This window comes from Cajanus cajan, chromosome 5 (assembly GCF_000230855.2).
Source record: "Cajanus cajan strain Asha chromosome 5, NIPB_CcT2T_4, whole genome shotgun sequence".
Lineage (NCBI taxonomy): Eukaryota > Viridiplantae > Streptophyta > Magnoliopsida > Fabales > Fabaceae > Cajanus > Cajanus cajan.
In genome coordinates this window covers 61,031,667-61,048,555 of record NC_138521.1, presented here as the reverse complement: position 1 = coordinate 61,048,555, position 16,889 = coordinate 61,031,667, and the positions used below count along the sequence as shown (strand labels likewise).

The following is a 16,889-nucleotide window of genomic DNA, read 5'->3' as shown; positions in this document are numbered from 1 at the left end:
ATCCTTCCCTTAGTGTGATAATCAATAATAAAATTTGGTTAACAGAGTGGTAATGATCAATAATCGCAATTGAATGATCGTCATTCATGAAATGCTAATGCGGGATATTTTATGTGTTGTGATGATGAGGGTGTCAGATTCAGAGTAAAGCATAAACTAACAGGGATGAATAGTTTGTTTTATTTTTTATTTATTAAATTTAAAGTTGGCCACATAGAAATACTATATGATAGTAGAAATGGGAATATAGGAAGCCTGCATTGAGCCAGAGTAGATTGTCCCATTATGCTCATGAATCTCACTCGCTGCCTCACTTCCAAACTCCTGAATAAGAGACATAATACGCAAAATCAGACCGTTCTCACTAACCCTCACTCCTCCAGGTATAATAGCAGGTCTACGAGGTGGACTTGGTCCTATTAAACCGTTCACTGCCACCAAAAACTCACCTCTAGGGTTCCTCCAAATGTTATCAGGCCTACCCGTAAGTTGCAAGAATAGGTCAGATGAATTTGCCCTTGGCCCTTTAAGCCAGAATCTCTGAATTCTGTTAGCCAAATATTCACTTACAAGAACAAATGACCCATCTCTACTCACTGCCACACCAGATGCCAAAGCAAGGCCCCTCATCAACACTCTTGTTTCGTTTGTGCTTGGGTCTAATGAGTATAAGCTCCCAGACATATCTCTGCTTCCTCGCAGTGCCTCAATATCCCTGCAAAAATTACATCTCACATTTATTAGTTTACTACATTACTAAATGTTTGATCATACATAACTTACTCTCATTATATGTCACATGAAATTAGCGGAACCATATACACCACGTAGTATTTCTTTTTTAATATATACACCACAAGTATTATTTGATAAAGACAATCCAATTCAAGTAGGATAGAATCAATAAAGTTCTTCTTTCATGTATTTAACACGTGTAAACTCAAATCTTAAACCAAAGACTATCGATTGATCCATATCAAATAGTTTTGAACTATATGTAATAAATAACTGGTATTTGCATGCAAGAAAACAAGGTAAGGTAGGGGTTAATTACTTGAAACGATAGTTGGAGCTAGCTTCGGTGTAATAAACGATTCCGGTGTTGACGTCTATGTCCAAGCCATCGAGAAATGGAAAAGTGGTGCTATTCTCTTTCTCTTGTGGATGGATACCTTGAGAATATTGGGTTGGAGCCCCTCCATTAGGGCCGATCTTGATAAGCCCAAAATAAGCATCTGCTACGTACAGTTCACCTGTTTGATGGTTGAAACGTAACCCTAAGGGCCTCCCACATGTTGCTTGAAGTTCTGAGAAATCAGTAAGCCCATCGCAGATTGTCTTGTTCCTGCATGGACCAACAAAATAACATAAGTTAGTTAAATCATTATGATAAGTAAGTGCTAAGTTGACGTAATGATTAAGTATTCTATCCTCATATAATATTGTAGGGACGATTTATTTAATAAGTCTTATGCATGAAAACATGTTAGATTAGCAATAACCACAGTATTGAGTGAGACTAGTTTGATAGTCTTCATCAGTGGAATATAGGATATAAACCTGTGAAAAAAATAATAAAAAAATAAGTGTGCATAAGCATATGATGTGATTATTATTCATGTTTACCTGTTAGGTGAAGTGTAAGCATATTCCTTGAATCCCTCGGCTGGACCAACGTATTTAAGAATTCTTCCATCAGAAACACTAACATATGGACCTCCACCGTTTCGGTCAAATGCTACAGACTCAGGACCCATCACTGGTGATGGTAGTTGCAACCTGGTGAGTAATATAGCTACTGATGGCGAGCACAAAAGGAATAGCAATAAAGTTGCACACATAGCCATTGTCGACATTGCAAGGTTTGGTGACAACATATTGTTAATACTCAATAATGTTTTGATGTAAGATACAAAACTTAAGGATTTAGTGATCATATTTATAGGCATATCTAAATGCCATGCAACGCAAAATATGCAAAGAAAACGTGAAAGAACCCAACCTCTTGTAAAAACCTCGTGACATGCACACAACTAAGCAAGCCTACCTGATAATTAGAAACGTTTAGTTTGTTGCGAGTATGGGGAATGTAAATGTTAAAGCTTGTTGCGAGTATGGGGAATGAAAATGTTAAGCATCGATTAAAGAAAGTAGAGATGGTCGGTTTCGTATGTTGCAGATTCTTAAAACCTTGAAACTTGCGCGTCAACCAGCTTTGTCAAGTGTTGTAACTCATGAAAAATGCTATTCTTGTTACAACTCTCACTCCATAGCATGATTTGATCTTCGATCTTCTTGACTTCTTCCATGTGCCTCACAGGACGCGCAATCTCCTTATGTTTATTTTAACTTATTTTGTAAAGGTAATTATTTTCTTTTACCAATTTATATTTAATTATTTAAATATAACGTCATTTCTCCATAAATAAGTCTGACTAATTTGAATTTTAATTATGATAGCAAAACTAACTACATCTTTAAATATAATATTTTTGTTTATAAATTTGTAAAATAAGAATTCAATTAATTTTAAAATTCACTCTATTTTAATATTATGCATATAAAAATCTATTCAAACTTTAAGATTATCAAATAACATGTATATTGAACTATCAAATTAAGTTTGATTTGATAACCGGATGGAATCTTAATAAAAATGACCTAATTAAAAATAAACTATTTTGTTTTAACTTATATAATTTGATATGTCAAATGATCTTAGATCAAACTGATTTGATAGAAAAATAAAAAAATAATTTAGTAATAATAATTATTAAAATACATAAATCAAAATATAATATATTAAAATGTAAATTTTGAGTGTAATATTTTTCTTTCTTTTTGTCATTTATGAAAAAAAATACCAAAAAAAAGAAGTAAAATAAGTTAAATTTTGCTCTTGATTTGATTGATGTAATATGTAACTATCTCTCTCTACACACATATATATAACTTTTCTTTATCTTGTTTATTATAATTTATTTATTTTTATCATTTCTTTTATGAATAGAACAATTGTTTCTCAACTTTCTAAATTCAAAACATTTAAATTTTTACTAAAGTAAACAAATAATAATAAATGTTAACCAGTTAAAAAAAACAAAAAATAATAATTTTTTTATATATATAAAATCATTTTAAATTTTTTTTCTTTCAATTAAGGTCAATTTAGTCAATGACTTGATGATCTGACATGGGTTAAATTGAAGAAAAAAAAAATTAATGAAGCAAAAGTAATTTAGATCAACCTACTAGTCTAAAATCATCATTTGATCCATGGAATAGAACTGAGTCGAGAGACTTGACCCATTTGACAACTCTACATGTATATACATATAAAATGACATATTTGTGTAAATATAAGAATCTAGATAATTTTAAAATTCATTAATTTTATTTTTTGCACATGAAAACTTAGCTTAAACTTTAAGGTTATCATGAAATGACATCTTATCTACAAAATATTAATGTTGTGTATCCAAAATGCTTTAATAAATTATGTAAACATGTGAAAGTTCATTTGAACCAAACTAATGTAAAGAGATCAGATAGTATATACAAAATGTTAGGATATTTTGAATTTATTTTTTTATTTATATTTTTTAAAGCTTGTTTTCATTCGTAAACTTATAAGATTTTTTAATACTACTCTACCCAAGATGAAATAAATTATATTGAAAGAAAAATATCCACTTTATGTGTAATTACACTCTTAAACGGTAGATATTTTGTACCAATACCATGATTATAAAAAAAACTTATAAGATTTAGAAAACATGTTTTGAAAACTTATTTCCTATTTTCAAAAATGAAAAAATTAAATATATGTTTAGTTTTAGTTTTATGCATAAGAAAGATTGCAAAGACGCAATAAAGATCGAATTTAGTGTTTATAAACATATGTTTAGTTAAACTTAAAAAAATAAAAATATTTTTATTATATATTTTGAAACAAATTTTTGATAGTAAAATATATTTATATATATATATATATATATATATTATAAATAACTTTTGCCCCTATATTTATTAATAATATACATAAAATATTTGATGTTCATAAATTATAACATAGTAGTATTTTAACTTGTGGATTAAGTAAATAAAATGTTTACTCTATATAACTAAAACTTATAATAAATTATATATAAATAAAAATTATATTGAAATATATAAATCATATTATATTTAAATTTTCTATAAATAAATATTTTTTAACACATACATTATATTTTAGATTTATGATAAATTGTGACTTGATTTTTTAATTATTAATAATTTATTTTTTAAAAACTTTAAAATTTAATAAAAATAAATTTGATAAAATATTTAAAAGTTTAAAAAATATATTAAAATTATTTTATTGGAAATAAAAAAAAACTAAAAATAAATTCATTAACCTAAAAGCTCTTTCTGAATGTTAAGCTATAAAAGAAAGAAAGAAAAAAAAAACCCTGCATAACGAGTACAGGGACAATGGGATGACTTATTCGAAAAGTTGATAAACAAAAAACTATTATAATTATGATTTATGCAATCACATTTTCACACAGTTGTTTTAATTGTTAGAAAATATCGAAATTAATTTTTTTTTCAATTCGAAAATGTTTATTTTATTATTTTGATGGTTTAAGTTGTTATTTTGTTGTTGCCTTTATATATTCAAAACATTAAGAAAAATAAACTACAAAAGAGCAGAATTCGCATTATGTATCATCAATTAATTTTCTTATTTTAATATTTATGTTTATATGGAAAAATGATATTTTGCACTTACCTTTCTGACTTGATCACGATGGATAAACTACATTTTATTTTTTTTTAAGAGAGAAAAACTACAATCTATCTACTCCTTAAATTCTTAGGTTTTTAAAGTTCCTGAATACGTAAAAGAATTCTTAATTTTGCTAGTTGTTTTGCCCAAAGAACTTTCACACCTCGTGTGTCTTTGCCGTCGTAGACTATTTGTGACCAATTAAAATCGTTTTTTTTTTCATTTTGACCTGCTACAAGATATAACTTGCTCAAAATTTTTAAAACATGCAATGGTAAATAGGTAACTCTATTAAATTCATTTATTAGATATACAAAAAATACATACAACTATAGAAAATATGAGATATTCTCACTACTTCTGTATAAAACTATACTTCAATCATGCCACACAAGTATGAAATAAAATTAAAAAACTAAAGAATGTAAAATCATTAACCCACATGCCACAACGAACATATCAAATGTCAATTTGTTTAAATTTTTAAAAATGATTCTAAAATAAGTAATTTTTGAAAAAATAGATAATAATTACTTCTTTTAAAAAATAAACATTTTAAAGAATGAAGTTTAAACAAACACAAAAAAAAATCAAAAACTGCTTATTTAAAAAACAAAAATCAATAAACAAACAAACCCAAATCAGGGTAACTCTGTGACCACATGGCACATGGGCAACAACAGAAATCTGCTCCATGTTATTATAATTATAGACCATTTCAGATTTGAAAAAGGAGAGGTATCCTACACGTTGCAGTTACCAGCCACACTCATGGAGCATCTGGTTTTTCATATATCTCATTCTCAAATGCAAATTAAACATCAATTTTAATTGTTAACAGTTGTTGACTTCTCCACTGACTTAACACACATATGTCCAATGTTTTTTATTCTACTCTGTTGCAGGTTTGTAAAAATATATTTCTATCTTAAATGGATGAAATAGAAATTTTGGATCAAAATAATCACGATGGTGCAAAAAACCTCCACCAACTTGCTTCTCTGTACTGTGGCGCTAAAGCAGTATTTGAGTTTATACTAAATAATGAGTTCGCGGCACTTCATTTGGTTCTTTGCTCTTTGAAAAATAAAACTACAAATATAGGCACAGGTTCCTGCCTAAGTTAATTAAGCTGGAGCAAACAGTACAAATACATGTGTGCTTGTTTCAAAAAAGTGAAGCTGTAACCTCAGAAACTTCTGATACAACTTGATCATAATCTGACTTTAGCTTCTCTTGTTCCCCTTGTTCTATTTCACCCTTTGCAGGCTTTGTCGTTACCAGAACACAGCAAGTAGGCCTCTTCGTTGCTCCTGCGCCTGCAAGCTCCTGGGAAACAATATAAATAACAACGACATATGAGCTTGCATAGTAATTGTAGTTTCTTGAACACAATATATAAAGTAGCATGAAGATAAAAAACCAACAATTTTAGAACAATATTGATAGGGACTTCGACATTATGGGGTGCCTGAATATCTAATATTGAGTAGTATGAGATGCTTGTTAGAGTACTAAAAGGTGGCTTAGTTCTTCTCCCTAAACAGCTAGCATTTAAGGGAGTATTCTCCACATGTTTCTCCTACTCTTACTCCCACATTCAAAGTGAAATGATAATGACAAATTGTGTAGGTTGCAGAAGTAAAAAAGAATAGTAAAGTCAGTACTTATGGAATAAGGTTTGTGATACAAGGTTGAGATCAGTTGAAAATATGCAGGGGCAACTAATAAGATCCTTTTTGCTCCATAAATTGAGCTAAAAGAGGTTTGTTCTTATTATGCAGTTTTTGGGGCTGGATGATGAATTTTCAGAAGGAGAGATTGATGGCATTGAATTGATTACAGGAGAAGTGTGTAAAAAATAAACAAAAAAATGAAGAAGGTGAGTTGTGTATTGGTACTTCTTTGGAAGGGACATATATGTATGGAATGTCAGCCTCTTCACAGAGGATAGGAACATGTGTGATGACATCAATGGGTGATATGTTCCCAGCTATGACACACAACCTGCAATGAAAAGGGCACAAAATTAGGGTTTGCAGAGTGAAAAAGAAGTGAAGAGAATGAGAAAACAGACCCTTTTTGACCTCTCCGTATACTCTTAACGACCTCCTTGACTCCTCTCTTTAAGCATTTGTGTTGAGAAGCTGAAAGAAAGAGTATATATAGTTAAGAAGAGGAAGAAGAAGAAGAATAAGAAGAAGAAGAAAAAGAGAGGTAACAAACCTCTACGAACAAGTTTAAGGGTTCGCTTGCAAAGCTTCTTGCCGGCGAGGGGTTTAGCAATGGGAGACAGCGCCAATATCTTCTTTTCCTTCTCTTTCTGCGCCGACTTCTCTGCCTCGCTGTCGCTCCCCATCTCTCTCTCTGCTCTCAATTCGGAAACGAAGAACCTTCAAAAACCCTCTTTCTGGCTAACTAGGGTTTTATTCAGGATTCAGGTTTAGACTTACCAAATGTTTACTCTGGCTAATACGGGTAACAAAAAATGATTATTCAGTAAGACCCAGCATCGTATTGGGCTTACAATATGGGCCTTATATAATGGACGGGGATAGCTGTTCACACTCCCTTTTAATAATTAAACCTCCACTTTTTAAAATTTGTAAGTAGACTATGGTCTACGGACATTAACCAATCACACGTGATGAAGAAAAATAAAAAGCTGAAATGTAATAGATTAATGATTAATGATAAATGCAAAACAGTTTTGTTGGAAACATGTTCAGTTTATGCAAATTGTCCAGCATGATCCCATAGATGGCAAAGTCAAACTCTATAGCGTGTTTAAATTAAATTTAAGGTTAAAAAAGAATAATAGAATTTAAAACATTTTGATAAATATTATTTTCTTAAAAAATAGTTTTCAAATATATCTTATCAGAATTTTCCAACTACTTAATAAATTTGGGTTAAAATGTTAAATAAAAAAAAAAACCCTTCAAAGTTCTTAGAAAAATCAAGTACAATGCAAATTAATAAATGGTAGATATATTTTTTCTAACAATAATTTATTTTTACGATAAAAATGCTGTAATAATATTAAATATTATATTATAATTGAAATTGTATACCTTTAATTGCGTAACGATTATATATGACTCAACTACATGCATTAGGCTCGTTTCTTTTTTCATAAACCCTTATAGTAGGAGAAAACAAGAAAGAAAAATTAAATTTCTCTCATAAATTAAAATTAATTTTTGCATAAATTAAGATTAACTGATTAAGTAAACTTATTTTTATCTCTCAAATTTAAATGTGATTCTTTATTCTGTGTAATTTGAAAAACTTATCTATTAGTGTCCTTAGTTAAAACATTATATCAAGTCTGCTGATAATGCTACACACCTGACTCAACTTGCCTGTGCATGATTGAGAAGCAAATATTTTTTTCTTTTTACCTTCAAATAATATAGTCTAAATTTGGAGAAAAAGAGCAAAATTATCCCAAATTTGAGGGAAGAAAGATGTATTTAAGCCTATTTTTAATTTTTGAAAAATTTTGTATCATATTTTTTTTTTCCATTAGTATTTCTGGACAGAGAGCCTATATTTGTTTTGGATTCAAGTGACCATAAAAAATGTAAACATATCGTAATCCCAAGACTATTTCGGACGAAGAAAAACTTTCTTCCTTCTTACAAGCGTAGAGCAAGCCGCTAAAACAATCAATTTATCACATATATATATCACATTCGTCATAAATGAAATATTCACGAGAAAAGCCAGCGAGAATAAAGAGCATATTATAATATATGCAAGTTCAGTATTCCACCAAGTGGACGAATTATTTAACAAGTAAAAAGATATACAGAAGCTTATTATATACTACGCAACTCTATACTACATCTTTAGTGAATGCTAAAATATACCATCAGCCCATTAAGGTCGTCCACTACTACTTGATGTGAGGCAGTCCCTCACTGATAGTAATTATTTTCAGAAACCTTAGGATTTTATAATATATATACACACTAATGAGGTTTCTCTCATAAATATTGATGATAATTGACAAGAAATTATAAATATGTTTGGATACAAATTAGAAACTTTTTAAAAAAATTTTTTTTACTGAAAATAAACAGTTATTTTCAGTTGAGAAAGTGTAAAGTTTGTATCCAACCAAATTCTCTCAATATATATATACGTTTACTTTTGGGATGTCAAACCTCTGAACAAAAACACACCAACAGCACCAAGGGCGAGAGTCAGAACCAGGGGGATGGCAACGGATTCAGGTTCACGCATTCTGCCTGTCTGGTCTGGTCTATCCAGGCGTGACCTTTCTCCAAAGTATTCATGCAAAAGATTGCTCAGGGTGTCAAGTTGATGCATGATTTGACGTTGTCCTCGAGCAATAACTAATACCTATTTTTAGAAAAAATAATAATAAGGTACTGAAAATGTTTGACCAGGTCACTTCAAATCTAAAATTTGTTTCCCCAAGTGACAGAAATCACATTCCTGTGTCCTAGCATCTAAGTCTTGTTTACAAGCATGTTGTTCCCATTTTACAAGAATTTTCAACAAAGGGACCATCAAGATTGCTCAACTCAACAGATTATGCAAATGGGTAAATAACATTAATCTTCGTTAAATTATTCCTAACTACTTGGATTTTCGAGATTATAAATTAGAGTTAATCATCCATACACTGTTAGTGTAAAGTTTTTTATACTGACAACCAATCAAATTTTTTAAATTATTTTTTTATTTTATTTTTATTTCATTAAATAAGCAACTGACATGATACTATTAAAAGATATGATTGGTTGCCAGTGTAAAATTTTTTTACATTAACAGTGTATGTATAGGTGATTAACTCTATAAATTATTGTATTTCTCATTTAGTAGTTCCTACTTCATTTCTTGACATTTGTAAGGGTACATGTCGACAAAGCCCTATACAAATTTATCATTATCTTTACTCATTTAGAGTTCCCTCATGTTATGTTTATCTCACGTGAGATAATGCATCTCTACAATCAGCAGACACATAGGATATATGTGTGATTTACTGCACTATGTCATTAAGGGTACATGTCATGCATATATAGTATAGACACATAGGATATAGTATATATCTCAACATAGTACATAGTATGCATATGCATATACAATTATACAGGATAGACGTATACGTGCTGTGAATTTGAAATCCAGGGGATACACATCACCTACCTCTTCCATCAGGGGAGACTCTTTAGCCAATTGAGAAGACGATGAAGAATTAGGTAGCAGTGATCCAGTCAATGAACCATTGCTTAATCCAGTTACAAAGAAAGAAGTGGGGCCTGAGCCATTGCAGGCCTCAGCCTGTACAGCCAAGTTTTGTTGACTGGCTGAAACTTTTGGAATAGCAAACTTTGAATTCAGCTCTTCAATTCGGGAGGTGAATTCATCCATTCTTTCATTTAATGTGGAAATTTGATCAGAAAGTTGAGTAATGACTCCCTGGACAACTCAAGCAAATATCAGTAGATGAATCATTTAGATGGGTAGAAAAATAAACAGAAAATTAAACCTCTGGTCGACAGATATTAATTATAGCACCTTCTCACTATGCCAAAAAATTATGTAAATATAATTGAAACGGTATGAAGATTTTTTACACTATCGTCCAATAAAAAATTGTCATAATATAATAAATTTATGGACTTTTATAAAAATTATTTTAAAGTTGTAAATATGATGATTTGTTATTGGTTGACATTTTATAATGTCATAGCATAACCATTAAATTCAATATAAATTTTGCAAAATTTTAATATAATCTTGTTTTTACATCCTCACTGAAATTTTTAGCCAATATGCAGTAAAAATGTATATCATTATTCTTTTCAACATTTCTATACTCGACTAGTAGCTTTTCCACGATCTACAAAATAAGGTATAGTAGGTGATGCATTGATGAATGAAGAGGCCAAAATGATGGTAATTGTAAACTTTTCCAGGCAAATATATCTTACTTGGTTAGCAATAGGTGCAGGTGATTCTAGCGCCCTTCCATCGAATCTTCTGTTATTTATAGCAAGTTTAGTCAGCTTAGGTAGAATCTTGTCCCTTTGAGTTGAATATGACTGTGAAATACCACTGCAGAAGATAAACATGAGAAAAACATCACAAGAACCTTGCTTTAACAATTTTTTAATCAGATCCAGAAATTCTTATCCCATATATGAAAAGGAAATAGAAGACATATCAATATTCTTTTTAAGGCAAGTCAAATAGGTAATGAAAATTATTAAGTACCGATTGAGATGCTTCATTCTTCTATCTGCAGAAGCTCTGGAAAGGGCCTCTTTGGGACTTGAAACAAAGTCATCATCTATGCTGAGTTTTGTCTTAAGATCATCTGGCAATGCCTGCAGTTTCATCAGACCAGTGATTCAGTGTACAACCATGTAAACCACAAGCAAAAGGTGGTATGATGGCTCATACCATCACATCGTTTACAAGCTTTTCTAGCTGAATTTGTTCAATGTAAGTGCGAGGAACATAGGAACCATCCATCCCCAGTTTCTCTGCTACAAATTTGCAGTCGTTTCTGTCTTTACCTTGCACCTTCAAAACAACATGAACAATTATTTAATTACTGACAACAAAAGAAACAAATACAAATGCATAATATAGGTATGGGCATTTTGTCACAAACTCCATGGACCACCCAGGCCAAGCCTAAAACTTTTTGGAATTAAATAAGGGTAGATTAAAGCTACTTATCACATAATCAACAAGTTACAAACATAGAAACATGTAAGGGAAAGATATAAACGATATGCTGTTATACCTGAACATATGTGCGATTAAGTTGTTCTAGCCAATCAGTTTTTATGGTCACTTTATCATCATGAAAGACATGGCTGCTTCTTTTCAGGATAGCTGCAATTGTGTATCCCAAGGCCATCAGGCCTCCGAGAAGGCGCACGCTGACCTCAAACGTAATTCTAGGTGATATTATGAATGGACTATCTGTCACCCATTCCTGAAAACAAGAATGCACTATCATTATAATAGAGGTTTCCGGTAATTTTGCTTCTAGATGCAAACTTTTCAGCAAATCTGAAACTCAAGATGGTAGAAAGGATGTTGGGATATAAGATCTGCCAACCCGTGAACTCGAAAACTACGATATCACTTCTATCCTCCATTGTGAAACACAGGTTTTTCAAATATTTGCCAGACTTCTTGAAACAAACCGCACGTTTTTCTATCCAACACTTTTTAGAGTTAGATATGTATACACACAAAGTGACACACACAACCATAGAGATAAAACAAAAATGAGAGATAAGAACATAGGAAAAAACATCAACCAACGAAAGAGGTTTTAGACAAACAACGTACTGAAGGCAGTAAATGGAAAACGTGTAGAAGTAGATGTTTGATTAATTACTAGGACACAAAGAAGTTGTTGTATTGTAGGTATGCACAAACACAAATAAAGTTTGAAAGTTGCAGCTTTTGAAAATTTTATTAGGTTTTTTTTTAAGTGGTTGTAACTATACAAGAGGTCAATTGCATTTAGGCTTCTTTTTCATTACAGCAGGTTCTTAATAAACGTTTAACTAAGTAAACAATATAATGAGACGAGCATTGGCATAAAATAAATGCATATTACCTAATTAGACAAAGGACGCATTTGGTGAATAGCTTAATTAAGCACATATTTTGTAAGAGCTTATTCATAAGTTTGACTACTAAGTCACTAAAATAAACTAAAAAGAACTTGTTTTCATAAGCTTTTCCATGATGCTTACTGAAGTTAAAAAATACTTACAGTAAGATCACAAGCATCTTTCATAAGTTCAAATAAGTTTTGTAAAAGTTCGTTCAGACCCCCAAAAATTTATGCCTTGCTAGACATTCTCTTCAAAAAATAACATAACAATGCAAAAAGTTTTCAATCACCTAACCTCAAACATGAGATTGTACTTTCCATCACGGTTTCTCATTCTCAAATATGATTGACAAGCTTCAGGGTCTTCCCCAGGGGGCAGTAGAAATATGTCATACGTTTCCTCTTTGGTTTCAGTATGCTCCGTAGCAATAACTGCCTTGATTTGATCAACTGTCACAACTCTTGTTGACTGAGATGGTAGAAACAATCAGCATAAACGTACCATTAAGAAGATTCTTGAAAATATAAAGAACCTTACTATGATAACATAGCATAGGGTCACCTTCAATATGTAGGTGGGATTTTGGAATCCAGAGAATGGATTAAACTTGTTAATAATTTTTATATGAGCTGTTTGGAGATCTGGCTCAATAAAAGCTTTATACATAGGATATACCTACAAAAGGAGACAAAATAATTGGTAAGAATGATAGCAAGTGCCTTAGTCTCACAGATGGAAGTTTGCAAAACTCCTAAAATAACAAGTCTAACATGGGATCAGTGAAAAACCGTTTCAGAAATTTGATGAATTATTTCTTCAGGCTCTTGACCAGCACGTTGAATATCCCGCAAAACACGCTTGACAAGGTCAAAATGAACTCCACCAGTGACAGAAACACGAAGATCAAGCAAAGGCCTTAATTTTTCACTTAAGGCATAAATGCCTTCTATGATTACAATACGAGAGCTAGGGACTTCAATAGTCCTATAAGGAAAATAGTACAAAAGAAATTAATAACATACAGATTTGGAATAATATAATGCTAGTTCTAGTGCTAATGCATGTCCATATTTACACATTTTGTCCCGCACCTCTTCTATCCACGCAATAGGCATTCCTGTGACCAAGTGGTTACATGTTACCATACAAATAATTTTATACCCTTTTAGTAGTTTAAAAAATAAGTGATTTTCTTTATACAATCCAATATATATTATCTTCAAATCACTTTTAAATTTGGATATCCAAACATGAAATTCATTTTATCTCATTCAATTATTGAATAATCTTTTTTCACAGATAATCCAAAAAATAACCAAATTCCAGATAACCATACATTAGAAAGATTTTCCTATTCCACAAATAAAGCATTTCAAATCAAACAACTTGATACATATAAAACATAGTTAAATGTCATTAGCTTTTGTATTCTCTTTTCCAGGTTTCCCTAATTTGCAAGATTAAACAGCACAGCTACAAAATAGACTTTTGCATGCTCCAAAACATGAGAAAATTAAAAATGTACACTACCTGTAACCTATGCGAGAACTAGACTTGAAATCATATATTGGAACTTGAACAGGTTTCCCTGCTTTAAGACCCTGTATATTTTCGAGCAAGGTGTCATAATCCGTCAACCGAGGGTCTGTTTCAAATAACAATGAAATTAGAAAGCTGTGATGCATAACATTCCTTCCTATTTCTTCGATATTGACTAATATGATAAACAAGTATAAGTATCTCTTAGATATGAAGAGTAAAAATAAGATTAGATACTAAGGGAAACTCACCTATATTACCAATAATAGATGATAACCCTGTCTCTGTGTGTGTGTGTGGTGGGTGAAAAAGAATCAGTGATTGAGTAATATTTACTACTATTAGGCTAGCATATGTGACTGGAAATTATGACAATGTACCTGGAGTCAATAAATTTCAAGATTAGAAAGTTCCTCTTCTAAGAGTGGTGAAATGATTTTAGGATTATTAGCCAGACTGCATAAAAGAGATGGCTGTAGACGGTAGTGGTGATTTTTCAGTGCCTTTAGCGATTGTCTTGTCTCTCACCCCATCATTTGATCTACTTCAAAATTTTCGAAATATATTTTGTCTAATAAATAATGATGTCTCGTTGATGTTTGTTCATATTTAAGCTGGTAAATTTCTAACTCATATATGTTGAACATGTAACAGCTCGGAGGCACTGCAATCTACTCTGTGCCAAGAAAGTAGAAAGGGCCCATCATACCACTCTCACCTCTTCTAGATTTTCATTATTTCCAAAACGCCATATGCAGTCATTATATGTTAGGTAAAAATTAAATAGATGAAGAGAGAACTTACCATCAAAGTTTCCATCAATAATTCTACTAGAATCATTATAATTGTCCATTGTTATGACAGCTATGCTTGGCATAAAATTGAGGACCTTCTCAGTGAAAACAGTTTTCCCTGCTCCAGATGGACCTGCAACTCCTACTAATATGATTCCATCATTCTTTTGAGCCAACAACTGGCATGCACGAATAAATATGAAGAATCCTTTCTCAAATGACAAAGAATCTTGGATAGGAACAATTTCATAGCGATCAGAATCCTTTCTTTTAACCGCTTGAACCTGATCTCGTAAAAGACGTCGCCGAGGCGAGTCAGCACCAGAAACAGTATTTTGTGCCATTAGGGAAACCAAAGTTGCTCAAGCCATACTCTGCAGAAGAGGAAAATGGCAATGAAAGTGCCACAGCAGCAAAGATGGGAACCAAACTGGGACAATTAATGACTCAAAACTGCATAAAATTGCACATGGAATCAAGAGATGGCATTTTGGCATTTCCAAACATATACAGAAACCAAAGTAATATAATTTAATTTCCACCTTTGCAGCTTACAAGCTTACTGGACGTGTCAACTGTAATTTGATAATTCATAATTGCATAATATGCATTCAAATGGTTATAAACAACTCCAACTCATGACTATCAATCAACCTTTTTATGGCCAATCAAAATCAAAGGTTCACAATCTTACTAGAACAACATCAAGGGTTCAAATATATGTAAGGAAATTAAAAAATAAATAAAAAATAAAGTCCTAAAATTTCATCCTATAGAGTATGAATTGAAACAAATAAGTACTCCTACATTATAGCAAAATCATGAATAGAAGGGATCCAACTTCCACCATCCCATGGTTTATAACGGTAACGAAAATCCATATCACACTTTCACGTCATCTATTCAATTCATAAATGCATGGAGGTTAATTTCCTCCACAAGGCATGGTCATGTTATCTAATTTGGCTTCTCATGAATAAATCAAAAGTAGTGCTATCAACTATTACAGATAATTGTAAATTTTCAGAAATGGATATAGGACTTGTATGTGCTAATTAAATCTGCAGCTGATTTCCTTTAATTGCCGTTTTGACAACATTTCTTTACAGTCGCAAACAAAAATGGGGGAAGTATACATTCCCACCAACACATCACACGATAATTCACAGCAAAATGCGTGTGAAAAGAAAACTAACTGAAGATCATAAACCTTTTTCTTGGTCCAATTATTCTGAATCTCTAGAGAGAAATTTAGAATATAAAAATGATAAAAATAAAAATAAAAAAATTAAACAATTATTTTTTTGTTATGGATTTCAGACTCTGAAAAACATTACAGGAATTGAATTCAAGTCTTCAACCAAACGATGCATTACTTAGGAGATAGGAAAGTAAAATTGAAATAGAAATAATTATGTATAGTATATGAAGCAGAATAGTGAACAGATTTAAACAAACAAAATAAAAAAATAAGATGAACTGGAATCAAAAGAAACTAGTAGAAAAAGTGAAAGAGCAAAGTCGAACTAACCTCTTGAAAAGCAAAGGAATATAAAAGGAAAAGAGATGCGTTAAGTCAAGTTGGTGTGAAGGAAGACAGAGAAGAATTGAACGAATTTGCCGGCGGCTGCTGGATTCTAACATTTCTATGTTCCACACAAAACAACACGTGGAACGTCGTCATAGGATAATCGAAGGACACGAGTCACAGAGATTTTGCATGTCTCCTCACATCCACAACTCGTTTATCAGTAAATTATGTTTTATTGCTTTTTACTGATGTTAAATTCTCAAATAAATTTTCAACTCCTTACCTTTTATATACTATCTATTTAATATTATAAAATTTATTAAATAAAAAATATATTAATATTGTATTATTTTAATATTATATATTTATTGAATAAAAATAGAGTAATTACTATGTGTACGAACCACAAATATTTTTCATCACAAGTAATATCATTCATGATTAAGAGTTGAAAGTTATTGTGTTATATCATTTTAGATTAATAATAAAAAAAAAATTTAACATATTTTTTAAATATTGAAATTATACTTAATATAACACAAAGAAAGTATTAGTTTTATTTTTCTATGTAAAAATATTAAAGTGATATTTATTATGGGGGTGAAAAGAGTATAATTTTCATACAA

General features: G+C 31.1%; 3 protein-coding genes across 5 annotated transcripts; all 3 read right to left on the bottom strand.

Moving 5' to 3' along the window:
* Positions 1-157: 157 nt before the first annotated feature.
* Positions 158-1,924, bottom strand: LOC109809365 (protein STRICTOSIDINE SYNTHASE-LIKE 12). Its single transcript, XM_020372649.3, has 3 exons — positions 1,627-1,924; positions 1,055-1,345; positions 158-715 (listed from the first exon to the last, which is right to left on the bottom strand). The coding sequence occupies exons 1-3, from the start codon at positions 1,875-1,877 to the stop codon at positions 223-225; spliced, it is 1,035 nt and encodes a 344-aa protein (XP_020228238.1). The 5' UTR covers positions 1,878-1,924; the 3' UTR covers positions 158-222.
* A 3,859-nt stretch (positions 1,925-5,783) lies between these two features.
* LOC109809870 (H/ACA ribonucleoprotein complex subunit 2-like protein) lies at positions 5,784-7,226 on the bottom strand. The gene is made up of 4 exons (XM_020373286.3): positions 7,001-7,226; positions 6,852-6,921; positions 6,676-6,781; positions 5,784-6,103 (listed from the first exon to the last, which is right to left on the bottom strand). Exons 1-4 carry the CDS (start codon positions 7,131-7,133, stop codon positions 5,942-5,944), a joined length of 471 nt encoding a protein of 156 aa, XP_020228875.1. The 5' UTR covers positions 7,134-7,226; the 3' UTR covers positions 5,784-5,941.
* A 1,281-nt stretch (positions 7,227-8,507) lies between these two features.
* LOC109809869 (Phosphoribulokinase / Uridine kinase family) lies at positions 8,508-16,421 on the bottom strand. 3 transcript variants are annotated; one of them, XM_083075572.1, is made up of 12 exons: positions 16,264-16,421; positions 14,743-15,185; positions 13,930-14,044; positions 13,188-13,383; positions 12,937-13,074; positions 12,694-12,867; positions 11,568-11,762; positions 11,219-11,341; positions 11,030-11,142; positions 10,747-10,870; positions 9,959-10,231; positions 8,508-9,145 (listed from the first exon to the last, which is right to left on the bottom strand). In XM_083075572.1, exons 2-12 carry the CDS (start codon positions 15,074-15,076, stop codon positions 8,927-8,929), a joined length of 2,004 nt encoding a protein of 667 aa, XP_082931698.1. In that variant the 5' UTR covers positions 15,077-15,185; positions 16,264-16,421; the 3' UTR covers positions 8,508-8,926. The 3 variants fall into 3 exon arrangements, with proteins under 3 accessions (XP_082931698.1, XP_020228873.1, XP_082931699.1); XM_020373284.3 differs by having other exon boundaries at positions 12,961-13,074; positions 16,264-16,420; XM_083075573.1 differs by having other exon boundaries at positions 14,743-15,106; positions 16,264-16,410.
* Positions 16,422-16,889: the final 468 nt, after the last annotated feature.